This window comes from Lagenorhynchus albirostris, chromosome 18, assembly GCF_949774975.1.
Source record: "Lagenorhynchus albirostris chromosome 18, mLagAlb1.1, whole genome shotgun sequence".
Lineage (NCBI taxonomy): Eukaryota > Metazoa > Chordata > Mammalia > Artiodactyla > Delphinidae > Lagenorhynchus > Lagenorhynchus albirostris.
In genome coordinates, this window is record NC_083112.1 from 78627209 (window position 1) to 78642206 (window position 14998).

At 60.5% G+C, this 14998-nt stretch overlaps 1 protein-coding gene across 1 annotated transcript in view; it reads right to left on the reverse strand.

Annotated features, from left to right (window-relative positions):
• Nucleotides 1-11425: 11425 nt before the first annotated feature.
• Nucleotides 11426-14998, reverse strand: part of RASA3 (RAS p21 protein activator 3) — an 87525-nt gene continuing 83952 nt past the window's right edge. The window contains exons 23-24 of the mRNA XM_060129444.1: nt 14705-14888; nt 11426-12753 (exon numbers count right to left, since the gene is read on the reverse strand). Of these exons, the coding sequence (XP_059985427.1) occupies nt 12678-12753; nt 14705-14888 (260 nt within the window). The 3' untranslated portion in view covers nt 11426-12677. The remainder of the gene's footprint in view (nt 12754-14704; nt 14889-14998) is intronic.

Below are 14998 nucleotides of genomic sequence, written 5' to 3' on the forward strand. Positions count from 1 at the left end.
CGGGGGGTGGGGAGCCGGACCAAGAGGCCGAGAGGGTGGGCCTGGGCCCGCCTGGCCTGGGGCAGAAAAGGAGCTGCCAGGCTGTGTCCGGTGTGTCCGAATCCATCACCACATCTATCCAGAATTGATGAGAAAAACAGACGTCTGCTTAGGAAAGACCTTCCCATGTCAAGCATAGATTTGGTTTAATGTTTTTCTTAATTTTAAATTAAAAAAAATTTTTATTTTGGGCCATGCCACGCACCTTGCGGGATCTTAGTTCCCCAACCAGGTATTGAACCTGAGCCCTTGGCAGTGAAAGCGCGGATACCTAACCGCTGGACCACCAGGGAATTCCCCAAGCATAGATTTGGGGGCGTGCCAGCCAGTCCTGACATCCTGGTGAAAGCCACACGGCCGGCTGTGTGAGCAGAGATCAGGAGAGACGTGGGGTGACACTTCCTAACAGGAACGCTCTCCCCCAAAACATACAACCTGGGGAAAGGCAGTAACAGCGACTGCCAAGTAAGCAAAGGGCTGTGATGCTATAAACGTTCACAGCTGGCAACCCCCAATGGCCCGAAGGCCCTGTTCTCCCGCGGTCCGGATCTTCCTTTGGGGCCACGTGCTCCCATGAAGTCCCCACTGTTTCCGAGGTGGCACTCGCAGATTTAAAAGTTTTCCTCTGTGTTGGGCTATCTCACATTTTCATTTATTTTAAATGACCGCGTATCGGTTTTACAAAGTAAATAGAGAAATTTTTCTTTTAAAAACCGTGCAAGAAAATTAGCCAAGACACTGACGTGGTTGTTAATTCCGACTCTGCTGGAAAGGGGACAAATTGCTGTTTTCTCCTTTGTGTTTCTCTGTATTGTTTAAAATACCACAGAGCCACGGCCCTGGGCGAGCGTCTCACCTGCTCCCAGGCACTCGCAGCCTCACAATCTCTACCCACAGGGTGGAGGTGGTCAGGACAAACGTCTCCCGCCCCCGCCCCCAGGTCCCTCTGCCCTGCTGAGCCAGCAGCCACGTGTGACGGGTCCCCCCACTGCCTGCGGGACCAAGGGCTGCGACCTCGGAGCTGCACAGAGAGGAGACCCTCCCACTCTCACCCCCTCTTCTTCTTCCCACCTTTCCCTCCCTCCTACTCTGGCCCTTTTGTTGGCTGACAGGGTGGAGAGAGGGGTCTAGCTAGGGGTGAGGTGGGACTCACGGGGATCCTGCCTCACCCCCCCCCCCACCAGCTGTAGTAAACGCCTGGGTCTCTGCGTGTGCCCAGGAGGAATCGAAAGCCCGGGGCTCGCTCTGCCCACCAGAAACCCTGATGGAGGAAAAGCCTCCCACCTTCCCCAGTGTGAACCCCTCACTCACTCGTCCTCTGACAAATCCCCCATGTCCATCTGGGACTGCTTCTCTTCTTTCATGGCACATGTGATCACCTGTGGGATGTGGTGGGAGTAGTTGAGGGGACAGGCGAGGGGGTGATGACAGGGACCAGGGCCGGACCTGCTGAACCTGCCCAAGGACGAGGTGGGGCGTGGAGACTGCACTGAGCATCCTCCCACGAGACGGGGCACCGTCAAGTGGGAATTTCTAACTAGGGGACCCTGACCAAGGAACTGTGCCTGGATGTGAGCTACCATGACCCCTGGACTGTAGGTCAGAAGACCTGGACCCTAAGTCCCAGCTCTGCCCCTGACTGATTCTTCATGAGTCCTTGAAGCCTGTGGTGCCCCGAGGTAGCCTTGTGTGTGGAGGCGGTCAATAACCAGCTCTCTTCATCATACAGCATGTTCTGAGGGCAGATATAGAAGGTGCGATCAGGAAAAAAGCAACCCCCGGGTAGGGGCTTACATTTGCCAGGAGAGAATTTCAAAAAACTTCCAAAGAGATGGCTGCTCACTAGAGCAGAGAAATGGAGAATATCTGTGTTGGAAAGGCCCAATCAGGCCATGGGGTTAACCACTTCCTTTTACAGAAAATGGTGATAATGGTGATGATGATGTGACAATGGTGACGATGATGGTGAAGATGTGATGATGGTGGTGACGATGGTGATGGTGGTGATGGTGATGATGGTGATGATGATGGTGATGGTGGTGTAGGTGGTGACAGTGGTGGTGATGATGGTGAAGACGTGATGATGATGATGGTGGTGGTGGTGATGGTGATGGTGGTGATGATGATGGTGGTGATGTGATGATGTGATGATGATGGTGATGATGATGGTGATGATGATGGTGATAATGGTGATGATGGTGGTGATGTGATGATGGTGAAGATGTGATGTTGGTGGTGATGATGGTGATGATGACCGTGGTGGTGTAGGTGATGGTGATAGTGATGAAGATTATGGGGATAGTGATGCTGATGGCGATGAAGATGATGATTGGGGTGGTAGTTTTGATGACGCTGATGGTGATGAAGATAGTGATGATGGTGGTGGTGGTGTAGGTGGTGAAGATGATATCTAATGCTGGGACTTCCTGGGTACCAGGCAGTGTTCTGAGGGTGTCACAAAACAACGCTGGACTGTGGGTGCTACTAAGACCCCCATTTTGCAGATGAGAAAACTGAGGCATGGAGAGGTATGGTGACTTGTTTGAGCATTCACTGGAGAGCTGTGGAGGCTGGGTCTCCCAGCTCCTCAGCTTGCGCCCTTTCACCACCCCAGCACAATCTCACAAGAGGTTCTCAGGGCCCCTGGGTACCTCGAGGGTTGACCCAGGCCCTGGAATCTATGGAGGTGCAGGAATGTGTGTGGGTTGGCGTGAGGGAAAATGAGAAAGAAGCGAGGTGCTCTCTGGTCCCCTGGCCAGGGCCCCATCTCTGCCTCAGCCTCCAGCACACCCATGCTTGTGGCGATGGTGATGGGGCAAGCTCCTGGGAACGCCGCATGGCTCCAAGCAAGGCGTCTCCCGGTGGCTGGTTTGGCTTTGTGAACTTTGGGTTTTTTTTACCTCCTCTGATCCGTCTCCCAGATCAACCTCCACAAACACAGATGGCTTCTGTGGATGGAAACCAAAGAGGCGTGGCTGGTGGGCTTGGGGGAGCCAGGAAGGCACACAGATTCCTGGGAGGGAGCGTGGGCTCTGGGCCAGTGGTGGCCAGGGTGTGGGCGTTGCGCTGAGCCCACCAGACACCGGCAGTGTGTGGTGGGACCTGCTGACACTGTGGTTGGTAAGGTGCCCTCTGGCACAGGGGCAGGAGGGATGTGGCCTCCCCCCCGTCCCTGCTCACCTCCCATCAGGTCCCCGAGAACTCAGAGGGTCTCCCCCGGCTTTGCCCCCTGAGAATCAGGGCCGGTGATGCCCAGAGCTGGGTGGACCCTCCAGGCCCACTCATCTGCTCATCTGGGCAGCGCCCAAGCTCTGCCTCTGCAGACCCCCTGCCCCGCTGCCCGAGCTGCAGAGACACGCGGTGAGCTGGGAAGGCCTGGGGGGCCCAGGTGCAGCGGCCCCCAGGTCTCTGGCCCGGCACCTTGGCTCGGCCCAGTGGCAGCAGTTCAGTCAACAATGGGAGAAGTGTTTTGGGGGTGGAGGGGACCCCAGGGGCCCTGGATGCAGGCCAAGCCCAGCTCCCCTCCACCCCTGCATGCGGATGGGGAAGGGGAAGGAAAGCCTCTCTTGGACAGGGTCCTGTGAGCACCGCTGCCCCTGGGCTGCGGCGGGCCGGGGCTGGGGCTCCCTGACAAGGGCAAGCTGAGGGTCACCTCCTGTCGGGACCCCCGCTCCCTCAGCAGCTGTGCTGTTTGGCAAGCCGGCGTTAAGGTGCCCCGGCGCCAGCCAGGAGCACAGACTGGGCGCTGAGGCAGCTCAGGTGGGGCCTGGCCCAGCCCGCGTGTCCTCGGCAGGACTGTGCCTGACAGGCCTCCCCTCTGACTTCTGTTACTAAAGTGAAAAGCTCTTGCCTCTTTTTCCAGGAGGTCACCCAGCTGTACGGACTCTGGCTCCCCTTCCTGTAAGAAGACACCGAACGGATAAACAGAGGCAGGACTCCAAGGCGCAGGGCCGGCAGCGCGTGCACATGAAAGGACCACGGCCTGACCTTGGCCTCCAGGGCGCGCTTCTCTGCGCCCTCCCTGCCGTCCGGCTCCTCCTGGCCGCTGGCCTCGGGCTCCGCCTCCTTCCAACGCCCCCGCACCTGCCCAGCGGCGTCCTGGCGCTGCTCCTCCGGGCTTGCCTGGCTGCAGCGGGTGCAAGCGGGGCTTTGAGACGACACCTTCCTCCCTCCTGGGCACCGGCGCCCCTGGGTCAGCAGGGCGGGGCTGGCGGGCGGTGGGCGAGGCAGACCCGGGTAGAGGGGTGGGCAGAGCGGAGAAGGACGCGGCAGTGCTGCTGAGCTGACCTCCCTGAGGAGCCGTCACCCCAGCCTGCCCCAACACAAGGGACGCCGGCAGCCCTGGCAGGCTCTCGGGCGAGATGCCCGGGGATCCGAGGGGGAAGGTCTGCAGCGATAGGCTCCGGCCCCAAGATGCTGGGCCGGGGGGATGCCGGTGGGGGGCTGCTTGAGGCCCTGCGAGCCCCCTGGGTCATCGGCCCCCGACCCTCCCGTCTGAGCCTCGAGGTCTTCTCCGGACGCCCTGGCCTTCCTCAGCAGCCCCCCCTCCCCCGCCAGGTCTTTACCCTGGCGCCCACTCCCACCCCGGCCTGCCGTGTTCTCCGCACGTCTCTGCACAGCTGCCTCCGCTGGACAAGGCCACTCACCAGCGGGCATCTTCCGGGTCGCTTCTGAGGTCCTTCCCATGACCTTTGGGCTCTGAGGAGGAAGCAGCGGGTCTGTCGTCAGCCTGCGAGGATGCTGACGGGCCACCTGCGGGGTGTGGGCGCTGCACCCCAGTTCTGACCGGCGTTCTCACGCATCCCGGGCCCAGGAGGCCGCCCGCCCCGACTCTTCACATCAGCCCTCTGCAGGCCGGTGCAGGGCGTCGAAGGCCCCCTGCCCCCCCCAGGGTCCCCACAGGGCCTCTGCCCGCTCCGTGGCACGCGGCGGGAGGCCTTGGCGTTGCCTCTCCTGTCACTGTGCCAGGAGCAGGGACCCCTTGCGTCCTCCTGGTGGCAGCAGGTGGGGTTGGAAGCAGCAGGAGCTGAGGGCCGGTGGGGGGGGCGGCGACCCAGCCCCGGGACGCTCCTCCTGGCTCCTCTGAGGGGCGTTGCCAGCGGTGGGAGTCCTCTGGCTGGGAAAGGTCTTTGTCCGGTGAGGAGAAAGGGGCACAGGATCCAGCCCCGGGCTCATGCATGGAGCGGTTGTCAGTAAACAATTACGGGAAGCTGCATTTTGGTGACCTCGGCGAGATAGCGTGAGCCTCGGGAGCTGTGAGCTCTGAGCTTTAAATAATGTTTTTGACAGGAGACCCAGCAGGATGCCTCTGCAAGCCGCCATCCCGGAGGACCTCCTACAGAATTTGGTGGCCAGATCCGCTACTCGGGATCCTTTCAGCTCACAGACCTCGGGGCCGGGGATACCTGCCGGACAGAGGGGGTGAGGGCCCGGCTCCGGCAGGTGCCCCGCTTTCTGTTCCTGCTTTTTCGCTGGTCCTCGCTGTCTTGCACGCTGTCCCTCCCCTGGACCGTGTCCCCCGACCCCTGCCGTCCTCCAGCGCCATCCTTCATGGGGACCTGGGCCCCCTGCCCAGTGTTAAGCAACCTTCCTTGGAGGAAGCTTTCCGTCACGCCCATTCTCCCCGGCACTCGGCCCCCGCCCTGGGCCGGCTCGTCCGCACACTTTCCTTGTCTCTGGTCTGAGTTCCCTGTGGGTGAGAATTAGGTGCTGTGCATCCTCTTCGCACACGGGCTCCGGGACGTCTGCTGACCTGCGGCTGTGCCGCCACCCCCAGGCTGGCCCTGGCCACCTAGAAACAAAGCCCTGAAGGCCAAGGCTGAGGCGACCTTGGGTCTTCAGAGACTACTTCAGAACTTGGCAGCTCTCAGCGGGAAGGGCGCTGCGTCGACCTCAGATGGAAGGGCCCGGATGGTTCGGCTCAGTGGTTTTCTGGCAGGGATCTACGGTGGGCTTCTTCCGGAAAATCTTCAGCAGCCCCTACGTGTGTGCACACGTGTGTGCTTGTGCATGTCTGTGTATGTGTGCAAGTGTGTCCGTTTTTAGAAGACACAGGGCCGCTCCAGACAGATCTTCAAACCTGCTCCTTCCTGTAACGTGTATTTGGCAGGAAGGAAAGAATCAGTAAAAAGAGAGCCTGGTTTTTCTTTGCTCCAAAGCAGCTGTGGAATGAGAAACACACACCTGCCCCCAGTGCCTCGTTATCATAAAGTAAAAATATCAGTGTGTTCGCGGGTTCCCCCTTTGTCCGCTTTCTAAGAAACGCCCTGCTTTCTTCGGGGTTCTGGGCGCACCTGCAGGGCTCAGCCCGTAAGGCTCCAGGCTGGGCTCGTGCGTGGCTCCGGGAGGAGTAGGCGCGGGCCGGGGCGGGGCCGACACGGGCGGGAACCCGCTGCACGACCGGCCTGACGCCACCTCGCGGCCAGGGCGCCCCTCGCCCCCTCCTCCGCCTTGCGGATTTCAGCAGGCCCAGTTCGCCGATGCCTGGAGCCCCTCCGGGGAACAGCCCCCTCCTTGCCCTGGACGCACCCCTGCAGAGGGGGCGTCGTTGGGGCGCCTGGCCCGGAGGCCCTGCGGCAGCGAGGCCGGCGGCTGCGGTCTGGCGTCCCAGGCAAAGGCTCAGGGCCCGGGCGCGAGCTCAGCCGTGGATCCGCGGGTTCGCGCGGGCCCTCCGTGCGCGGACTCCTCTCCCGCCCGGCTGGGGGGCGTGTCCCACAGGCGCTCGGCCCCGCCTCCTGCGTCCACGTCACCTCGGCGCTTGCGGGCCCGGCGGCACCAGCCTCCTGGCTCTTGCTTCCAAGTGTGAGCGCCCAGGCCTGGCGGGTGCCCCGCCCTCACTCGGGAGGCCGCACCTCGTCTCATTTTACCCTGTAGACAGCGAGCTGTGTTCCGCGTGGCTCCGGCTCCGGGCGGCGCATCCCCTCCATGCTGTCCGGGAGCCCCACCGGGCCTGGCATCTGGGGCGGGTGTGTGCACGGCGGCTGGCAGTGCAGCGCTCGGTGCGTCCCTGCCCTCCATCCTGCCTCGGCAAACCCATCGGTGCTGGGTGGGAAGGTCCGTGGCCGGCACTACTGGGGACACACTGTGGCTACTTGTAATATTTCCTGAGCAGGTTATAGGTTGGTTTCCTCTCTGGGGAGCTCGGCCCTCCCGAGAGCCTGAGAAGGAATGGCTGTAATCGGACTTTTTTTTTTTTTTTTTCGGTACGCGGGCCTCTCACTGTTGTGGCCTCTCCCGGCACAGGCTCCGGACGCGCAGGCTCAGCGGCCATGGCTCACGGGCCCAGCCGCTCCGCGGCATGTGGGATCTTCCCGGACCGGGGCACGAACCCGTGTCCCCTGCATCGGCAGGCGGACTCTCACTGCGCCAGCAGGGAAGCCCTGTGCTCGGACTTATATGAGTCGGAGGTAGTGGAAATGCAGCGGCCCCTGTGCTGTGACCGCCGGCTCCCCCTTCCCCTCCTCCTCCAGAGATAACACAGCTTTGGATTTTTAAGCTGAGAGAAGAACAAATATTTTTATACAATGACCTCTTAAAATCGCTCCTAGGGCTTGAACAAGCAAACCGCGTTTCCCGCCTACTGTGTTTTGCCTCCTAAGAGCGTCACTTAGACCTTCCTACACGACGGTCATAGCAGAGGGTACTTGCTGGTGTGAACCACAACTGCTGGGGTCCTGCCGACGACTGGCAGTCACCCCGTCTCTCCGCCAACTCGGGCCCGCTGCCCTGGCGTAGCTGACCTTCCAGGGGCAGGTCCACGTAAGGACCAGGGCGTTTCGGGCACCCATCCCCACTTTGGCCACACCATGGCCCGCTCGCAGGGTTAGAAACAGGTGGGACACGTGGCTGACACAAGGTGTAAGTCTGCACACTTTACAACGTAAAGGCCACATTAGTGACGAGCAGACGGGCGGCCCCCAGCCCCGTGGGTTCACTGCTGCCCCTGGCCGCGAGGGCCCTGGCTCTGGCAGCGGGACTGGGGCTCACCCCAGGGCCTCCTCATTAACCTGAGACCCTTCCCGTGCTGGACCCCGGGGTGTCCCCACACAGTCCCAGGCTGGCTCTGCCCCCTCAGACCTTGATGCCCGACACGCCCCACCCAGGCCTTTAGGATCTTAGGCAGGGGCAGTGGGTCCGGGGTGGGGGGTGGGTGTGTGGCCCTCGCTGGCCCCGGGAGAGCGGTCTGCCCCGCCCTGCCCCCGGCCCTACCTAGCTCCTTGCACAGCGTCTTGATGCAGCTCGGGGGGCCCCCTTTCTGGTGCAGGCCGCCCACACATCGGCTCCTCTGGAGCTCAGCCATCCCGCTGGCCGCCTTGAGGTGTCTGGGGCTCACGGCCGAGGGAGGGGCCCCGGGGCCCAGCTGGTGCCTCCTGTGTGCGGCCGTGGTGTCCTTCTCCAACCTCCCTGCCTTCGGGCCACGGGAAAGAAGAAGGACGCTGGCTCTCACGCAGCCCTCAGACGGAGCGCATGGCTTCCACCCTCTCCACGGGGAGCTGCCCTTGTGTTCCTGGGCCCCGTTGCTAGGTGGCCCCTGTGACATCACTGCAGAGGCAGAGGCCAGCCCGCTGGCCCTTCCCGCGGCCCTAGGTCGGAGTGGCCTCCTCCCAGGGCCTCCTGCCTCTCAGCAGAGATGGCAAAGGGCCAGGCGGCCGGGGGCCTTCATGCGGCTCTGCAGGCGCTTCTGGTGTTGGGTCTGCTGAGCCTTCAGGAGAATCTCTCGATCCCTAGCAGGGACGAAGGACTCGGCGGTCGCGGCGGGGAGTCCACTTGGCGGCCTGGGCCCTGGGTGGCGCCCTGCGTCCTCCCCTCCAGACGAGGGAGAGTCACGCAAACGCAGCTTCGGAAGGCAGCCGTCTGCGGACAGGCACCTCTGACTGTGCCGAGGAAACTTCTCTGCGTTTCCAGTTGAGCTGTTTGCTGACACTGCCGTGACCAAAGGCTCACTCGGGCGGCTTCCACAGTAGACATTCGCTTTCTGGGTCAGGAGCCTGGAGGTCTGAGGTCCAGGCGTGGGCAGGGCTGGCCTCCTGAGGCTTCTCTCCTCGGTGTGTAGATGCCCGTCTCCTCCCTGTGTCCTCACGGCGTCGTCCTCTGTGCGTGTCTGTGTCCTGACCTCCTCTTCTTAAAAGGACAGCAGTCAGACTGGATCAGGGCCACCCTAGTGACCTCATGTAACCTTAATCACCTCTTTAAAGGCCCACCTCCAAAGGCAGTCACTTTCTGAGGTCCTGGGGACCAGGACTTCACACATGAATTTTGGGGTGACACAGTTCAGCCTATAACATAGCCTAACAGAAAGTTTCTGATAATCTATTCAACACATTTTCTTCTCACCTGGGACCACGGGGGAAAATCAGAGCAGGTGTTTCCTGAGGACCCAGCCGACAGCACTAAGTGTGTCGTAATGTTCCGAATGAAGTACAAGTGACGAGCTCCCTTTTTCCACGTGCACTTCCATTCCCTAAACGAGCTCACGGAATCTTAGCTCCCGGGAGGCCTTGGGTCCGCCAGCCGGGGGCCGGTGCAGGGGCCGCCCTGGAGGCTGCTCAGAGGCTCTGTGCCTCGGGGGAACACGGATGGAGGCGGGCAGCTGAACCAGCTCCCTCTTGGGGTAACAGGTGGGCTGGAGAAAGTCAGTGGGCACAGACTGGGGTCGCAAAAGATTGGGGTCCTCGGAGTGGGGCTTTGGGTCCTCATTCTCCCACTGTTCTCTTTTCAGTCCTCCCACATACCCCGCCCGACGTGGGCAGAGCTCGTTCCCTGCCCCTGCCAGCCCCAACTCTCTCCGCTGGGCCTGGTCCTGTGTGTGAATCTCCGTTGCACAGGCCCCTGGGAGCCGCCCTGCGGCCCTGCCGTGGACGCTCGTGTTCGGGGCGTCTGAACCCCTTGGCCCCCACCCAGAGCAGACAGGGGGAGCCGGAGAGCAGCAGAACAGCGCTTTCCTCCCCAGTCCACGTGCACCTGGGAAGGACGCTCATCGCCACTGTCCTCGGCTCAGGGCCGCGGCACCCCTGAAGGCCTGACCCGGCTTCCCCAGAGCCAGATCCCACCCCCTCCCCCCACGACTCTCTCATACCAGGCGGCCGACCGGGGCTGGAAGTAAAAAGACAACTGAGTGGAAACCAAATGGAGAAGACAGGAGAAAGGAGAAGGGGGCGGGGCGGGTCCCCCATGTTGTGCACCCAGCTCCTCCCCCCCTTTCGAAGGGGAGCAGCCATATCTGCTCAACGGCACTGAGCTCCCTCTGTCTCCCCTCGGGCCACCGGCCTCCTGTCCCCCCCTCCCTCGGGACACTGACCTGTGTCTGGCCCTCGAGCACACACCCCGCTGCTGAGTCCTCGGAGACACGAGGGGCCCTGCCTTTCCCACCCTCCTTGAGCTTGATGCCGTCTCTGTCCGCCCTGAGGTCCCCATGGCCCTCACAGGGCCCCACTCCACACCTTTCCATTCCAGAAGCATTGTGGTTTCCAGCACAACCCAAAGCCCCACAACTAGACCTCAACTGTCACTAGAGGGACCTCACCTGTCATCCAAGGAGGCTCACCTGTCGTCCTGGGGGCCTCATCTATCATCATAGGGACCTCACCTGTCATCAGAAGCACCTCACCTGTCATCACGGGGACCCCACCTGTCATTAAGGGGGACCTCATCTGTCATCAGGGAATCCCACCTGTCATCAAATGGACATCTCCTGTCATCAGGGGTACCACACCTGTTGTCAGAGGGAACTCACCGGTCATCAGGGGGACCACATCTGTCATCAGGGGGAATCACACCTGTCATCAGAGGGACCTCACCTGTCGTCAGAGGGGCCACACCTGTCATCAGGGGGTCTACACCTGTCATCAGGGGGACCTCATCTGTCGTCAGAGGACAAAATGTGTTGTCAGAGTGATCCCACCTGTTGTCAAAGGGACCTCGCCTGTCATCTGAGGGACCTCACCTGTCATCAGGGGGACCCCACCTGTCGTCAGGGGAATCTTACCTGTTGTCAGGGGACCAAACCTGTTGTCAGGTGGATCCCACATGTCGTCAAAGGGGCCTCACCTATCGTCAGGGTGATCACCCTGTCGCTAGGGGGACCTCACCTGTCACCATGGGTACCACACCTGTCGCTAGGGGGACCTCACCTATCGCTAGGGGAACCTCACCTGTCATAGAGGACCTCACCTGTCATCACACTTGGGATCACCCTTGTCGTAAGGGGGACCTGTCCTATCATCAGGGGGACACCCTCTATCATCAGAGGGACCACATTTGTTGTCAAGGTACCTCACCTGTCATCACAGGTATGTCGTCCAGCTCCCTCCTGCCCCACTCCACCACACCCCCATCTCCACGTGTGCCTTATCAGTGGGCGCTCCTGTGAAACCACGCCAGTCTCAGAAAGAATAAAAGGGCTGTTTTAATTGGCCAGTAAAATGCATCCCGATCATTAGTATCGTATAAACAGAGACATTGTTACAAATCCACGTGAAAACTGCGGTTTGGAGCAGCCTCAGAGCTGCGGATACGGAGCTTTTTTTTTGCAACATTTTCCTCCACCATTTCTGCGACAACAGGCAATGTTACCATCTGCCGTCTAGATCTCGAGTCTGAACACAGCCGAGGCCTTCGGGGGAGTCAGCAGAAGCTCGTGAGGACCCCCAGCCCCAGACGCACGGCAGCCCTGGCAGCCCCCAGGGCCTCAGAGACGGCGAGCTCTGCCGCTGGCCCGGCGTCCGCTCCCAAGCCTCCAGTGCGGGCCCAGGTTTCCCCCTGCCTCCCTCCCCGTTCTCCCTCGGGGACCTTTACTTGGCTGCCATGAGACACAACCACTCCCTTTTCTGTCGTCTGGAGGCACATAGAGGCCTGGATGTTCTGAGTTACTTGATATCAAAGAGCTAATTAAAAACAGTCCTTTAAAAACATTAAGAAAAACAGCTTGAAAATAATGCACATTTCTATTTTTACAACCTTCCCCCAACTCCCACCAGGGTGGCAAACGTGGATTCTACTTTTAGCCCCACTGACAGCAAACAACACAACTTCGCTTGACGTGGCGGCTGCGTGGACGCGTATCAGCAGCAGGCAGGGGGGCTCCCACCCCGGGAACGAAGGCTGGGACCCCTAGGAAATCTCTCTGCAGAAGGACCCCGTGTCCCCAAAGAGCGAGGGCATCCTCAAACTGGGATCTCCGTGCGGTTCCGACCCTCTGGCCAGGACCGATACAAACGTCAAAGGCTGAAACCAGGAGGCTTCGTGCTGGTGGCCGCCTGGACGTCTGGCTCATAGGAGGAGAATAACGCTCGCAACACCCCCGCTGAGTCGAAGCAGAACGTTAGTGCCGGAGGCTCCACGGTGCGGGCGTCACAGACCAGCAGAGACAAACGTGCACGCGGCACAGGGCACACGCTCCGCAGGCCGCGGTGTCGCCGGCACCCTGTTCCCGAAAGGCCAGCTCAGGTTGCCTGCCACTGGCGTGATCAAGTGCACAGCCACCCGGAAATGGCCCGGGAGCCTCAGAAGTTCACAAGCTCGACCCCTGTCGGCTTGCAAGCTGAGGAGCTGCCCTCTGGTCTGGTGTTCTCTCCTTCCTGGACACGGGCTCACCCGGCGCAGCTCAGGGCACCATCCTGGGACAGGGGGTCCCGCGGGCTTCACATGGAATGGGCGGGGGTCTCAGAATGCTGCCTGATGTAGCTTTGGAAGCTCTTGTCTCCGATGGGGTGCTCCCTGCGGGGGTGTAGGGGGAGCAGCGTGAGCGTGGGCCGCCCTGTGGCTGGTGCGCCTCTGAACTGCCATCGCCTGTTTTTTGTTTTTAATTTTTATTGGGGTAGAATTGCTTTAAAATGGTGTGTTAGTTGCTGCCGTATAACAAAGTGAATCAGCTATACGTATACATATATCCCCATAGTCCCTCCCTCTTGCATCTCCCTCCCACTCTCCCTATCCTACCCCTCTAGCTGGCCACAGAGCACCGAGCTGATCTCCCTGTGCTATGTGCCTGGTTCCCACTAGCTAGCTATTTTACGTTTGGGAGTGGATATATGTCCATGCCACTCTCTCACTTTGTCCCAGCTTACCCTTCCCCCTCCCTGTGGCCTCAAGTCCATTCTCTACATCTGTGTGTTTATTCTTCCTGTCCTGCCCCTAGGTTCTTCAGAACCATTTTTTTTTTTAAGATACCATATATGTGTGTTAGCATATGGTATTGTTTTTCTCTTTCTGACTTACTTCACTCTGTATGACAGACTCTAGGTGCATCCACCTCACTACAAATAACTCAATTTCGTTCTTTTTTATGGCTGAGTAATATTCCACTGTATATATGTGACACACCTTCTTTACCCATTCATCTGTCAATGGGCATTTAGGTTGCTTCCATGACATGGCTACTGTAAATAGTGCTGCAGTGAACATTGTGGTACATGACCCTTTTGAATTATGGTTTTCTCTGGGTATATGCCCAGTACTGGGATTGCTGGGTCGTATGGTAGTTCTATTTGTAGTTTTTTAAGGAACCTCCATACTGTTCTCCATAGTGGCTGTAGCAATTTACATTCCCACCAACAGTGCAGGAGGGTTCCCTTTCCGCCACACCCTCTCCAGCATTTATTGTTTGTAGATTTTCTGACGGTGGCCGTTCTGACCGCTGTGAGGTGGTACCTCACTGTAGTGGTGAGATCTGCATTTCTCTCTAATAATTAGTGACGCTGAGCACCCTTTCCTGCGTGTGTTGTTCTCATCACCTTTCCCTACCTTTGCTTGTGATGCGTGTTCATCGTAATACATATGAGAAATATGGACCAGCACAGGAAGAAGTTAGCCCAAAACTGCCTGTGGAAGCACAGCCCGTGACCCCGGCCTCAACGTGCGGGCGCGGTGTTCATGCGTGGGGAGGCCGTGGGCCGGAGTGGGCACCGTGGCGCTGCGCCGTTAGCGGACAGACGCTGCACGGCCGTGAGTCACGGGCTCTGCCGCGTTTAAGAAAAGGCGTTCTTAGACGGTCGGCGTGGGTTCTGACAGAGGGTGTTAAAGGGTCTAGAATGTGATGCGAACGTCTGTGGAGCCGGCAGCAGGCACGGTCGGCATCCCCAGGGGTGCTGGGCACCCTTGCAGCCTGGCCAGAGTCGGGGTCTCTCCCAGAGCCCCCCTTCCCTTCCCAGACCCAAGCCACGTCTTCCCTGGAAGGAAGCAGCCAGCAGGGAGGGGCTGGGCCCACGCAGGGCTCCCGCCTCAGGTGTCGCGGCGGGCTCTGCCGTGGGTCCGTGGGCTCCAAGTACTCATAGGCTCTCGTCACCCACACCCTTCGTGCAGGAGGAGGGCGCCGCCTGGTTGCCTGCCCGGAGCCGGAGCTGCAGCCCCTGGCACAGAGCGCGGGTGGCCCGGCTGCGCCTGCCCCTCTGCGGCCGACCCCTCCCTCCCAGGATGCGGGGGGGGCGGGGGGGTCCAGAGCCAGCCCGGAGAGGCAAAACGTGCTTCCCAGGGGCAGGGCCGCTGGCCCACGATGGAAGCCTAATTTCAGAAGCACATGGGTCGCGAGGCGGGAGCAGGAGGCGCCTCTGGGGACCCGGTGCAGAGGGCGCTGGGGGTGAAGCCAGATGGGGGCCCGCCGCGCCCCACAGGCAGGCAGCCCGAGGCAGCCCCTCCCCGGCTCCCCACGCCTCCAAGACCCCGGACTCACTGGCTCCCGTACTTGGTCCTCTTGAACTTGTCCCTTCTGTGCTGGGCGTGCTCCAGCTCCAGGGCCCTGACCCCGGTGATGACCTGCTTCAGCGTCTTGTAGGTCTCCTGGGGGTCGTCGATGACGAACGTGGAGTACTCCTCGCGCTCTGGACCATCGTACACAGACCTGCTCCCGCAGGCCTCTGCAGCATCGGGGGCAGGGGCTGAGGTCAGCTTGGGGCGAGCGGACAGGCTGCCCCCCGAGCGCACGGGAAGGGCCGACCGCTCACGCAAACGCACACGAACCAGAAGC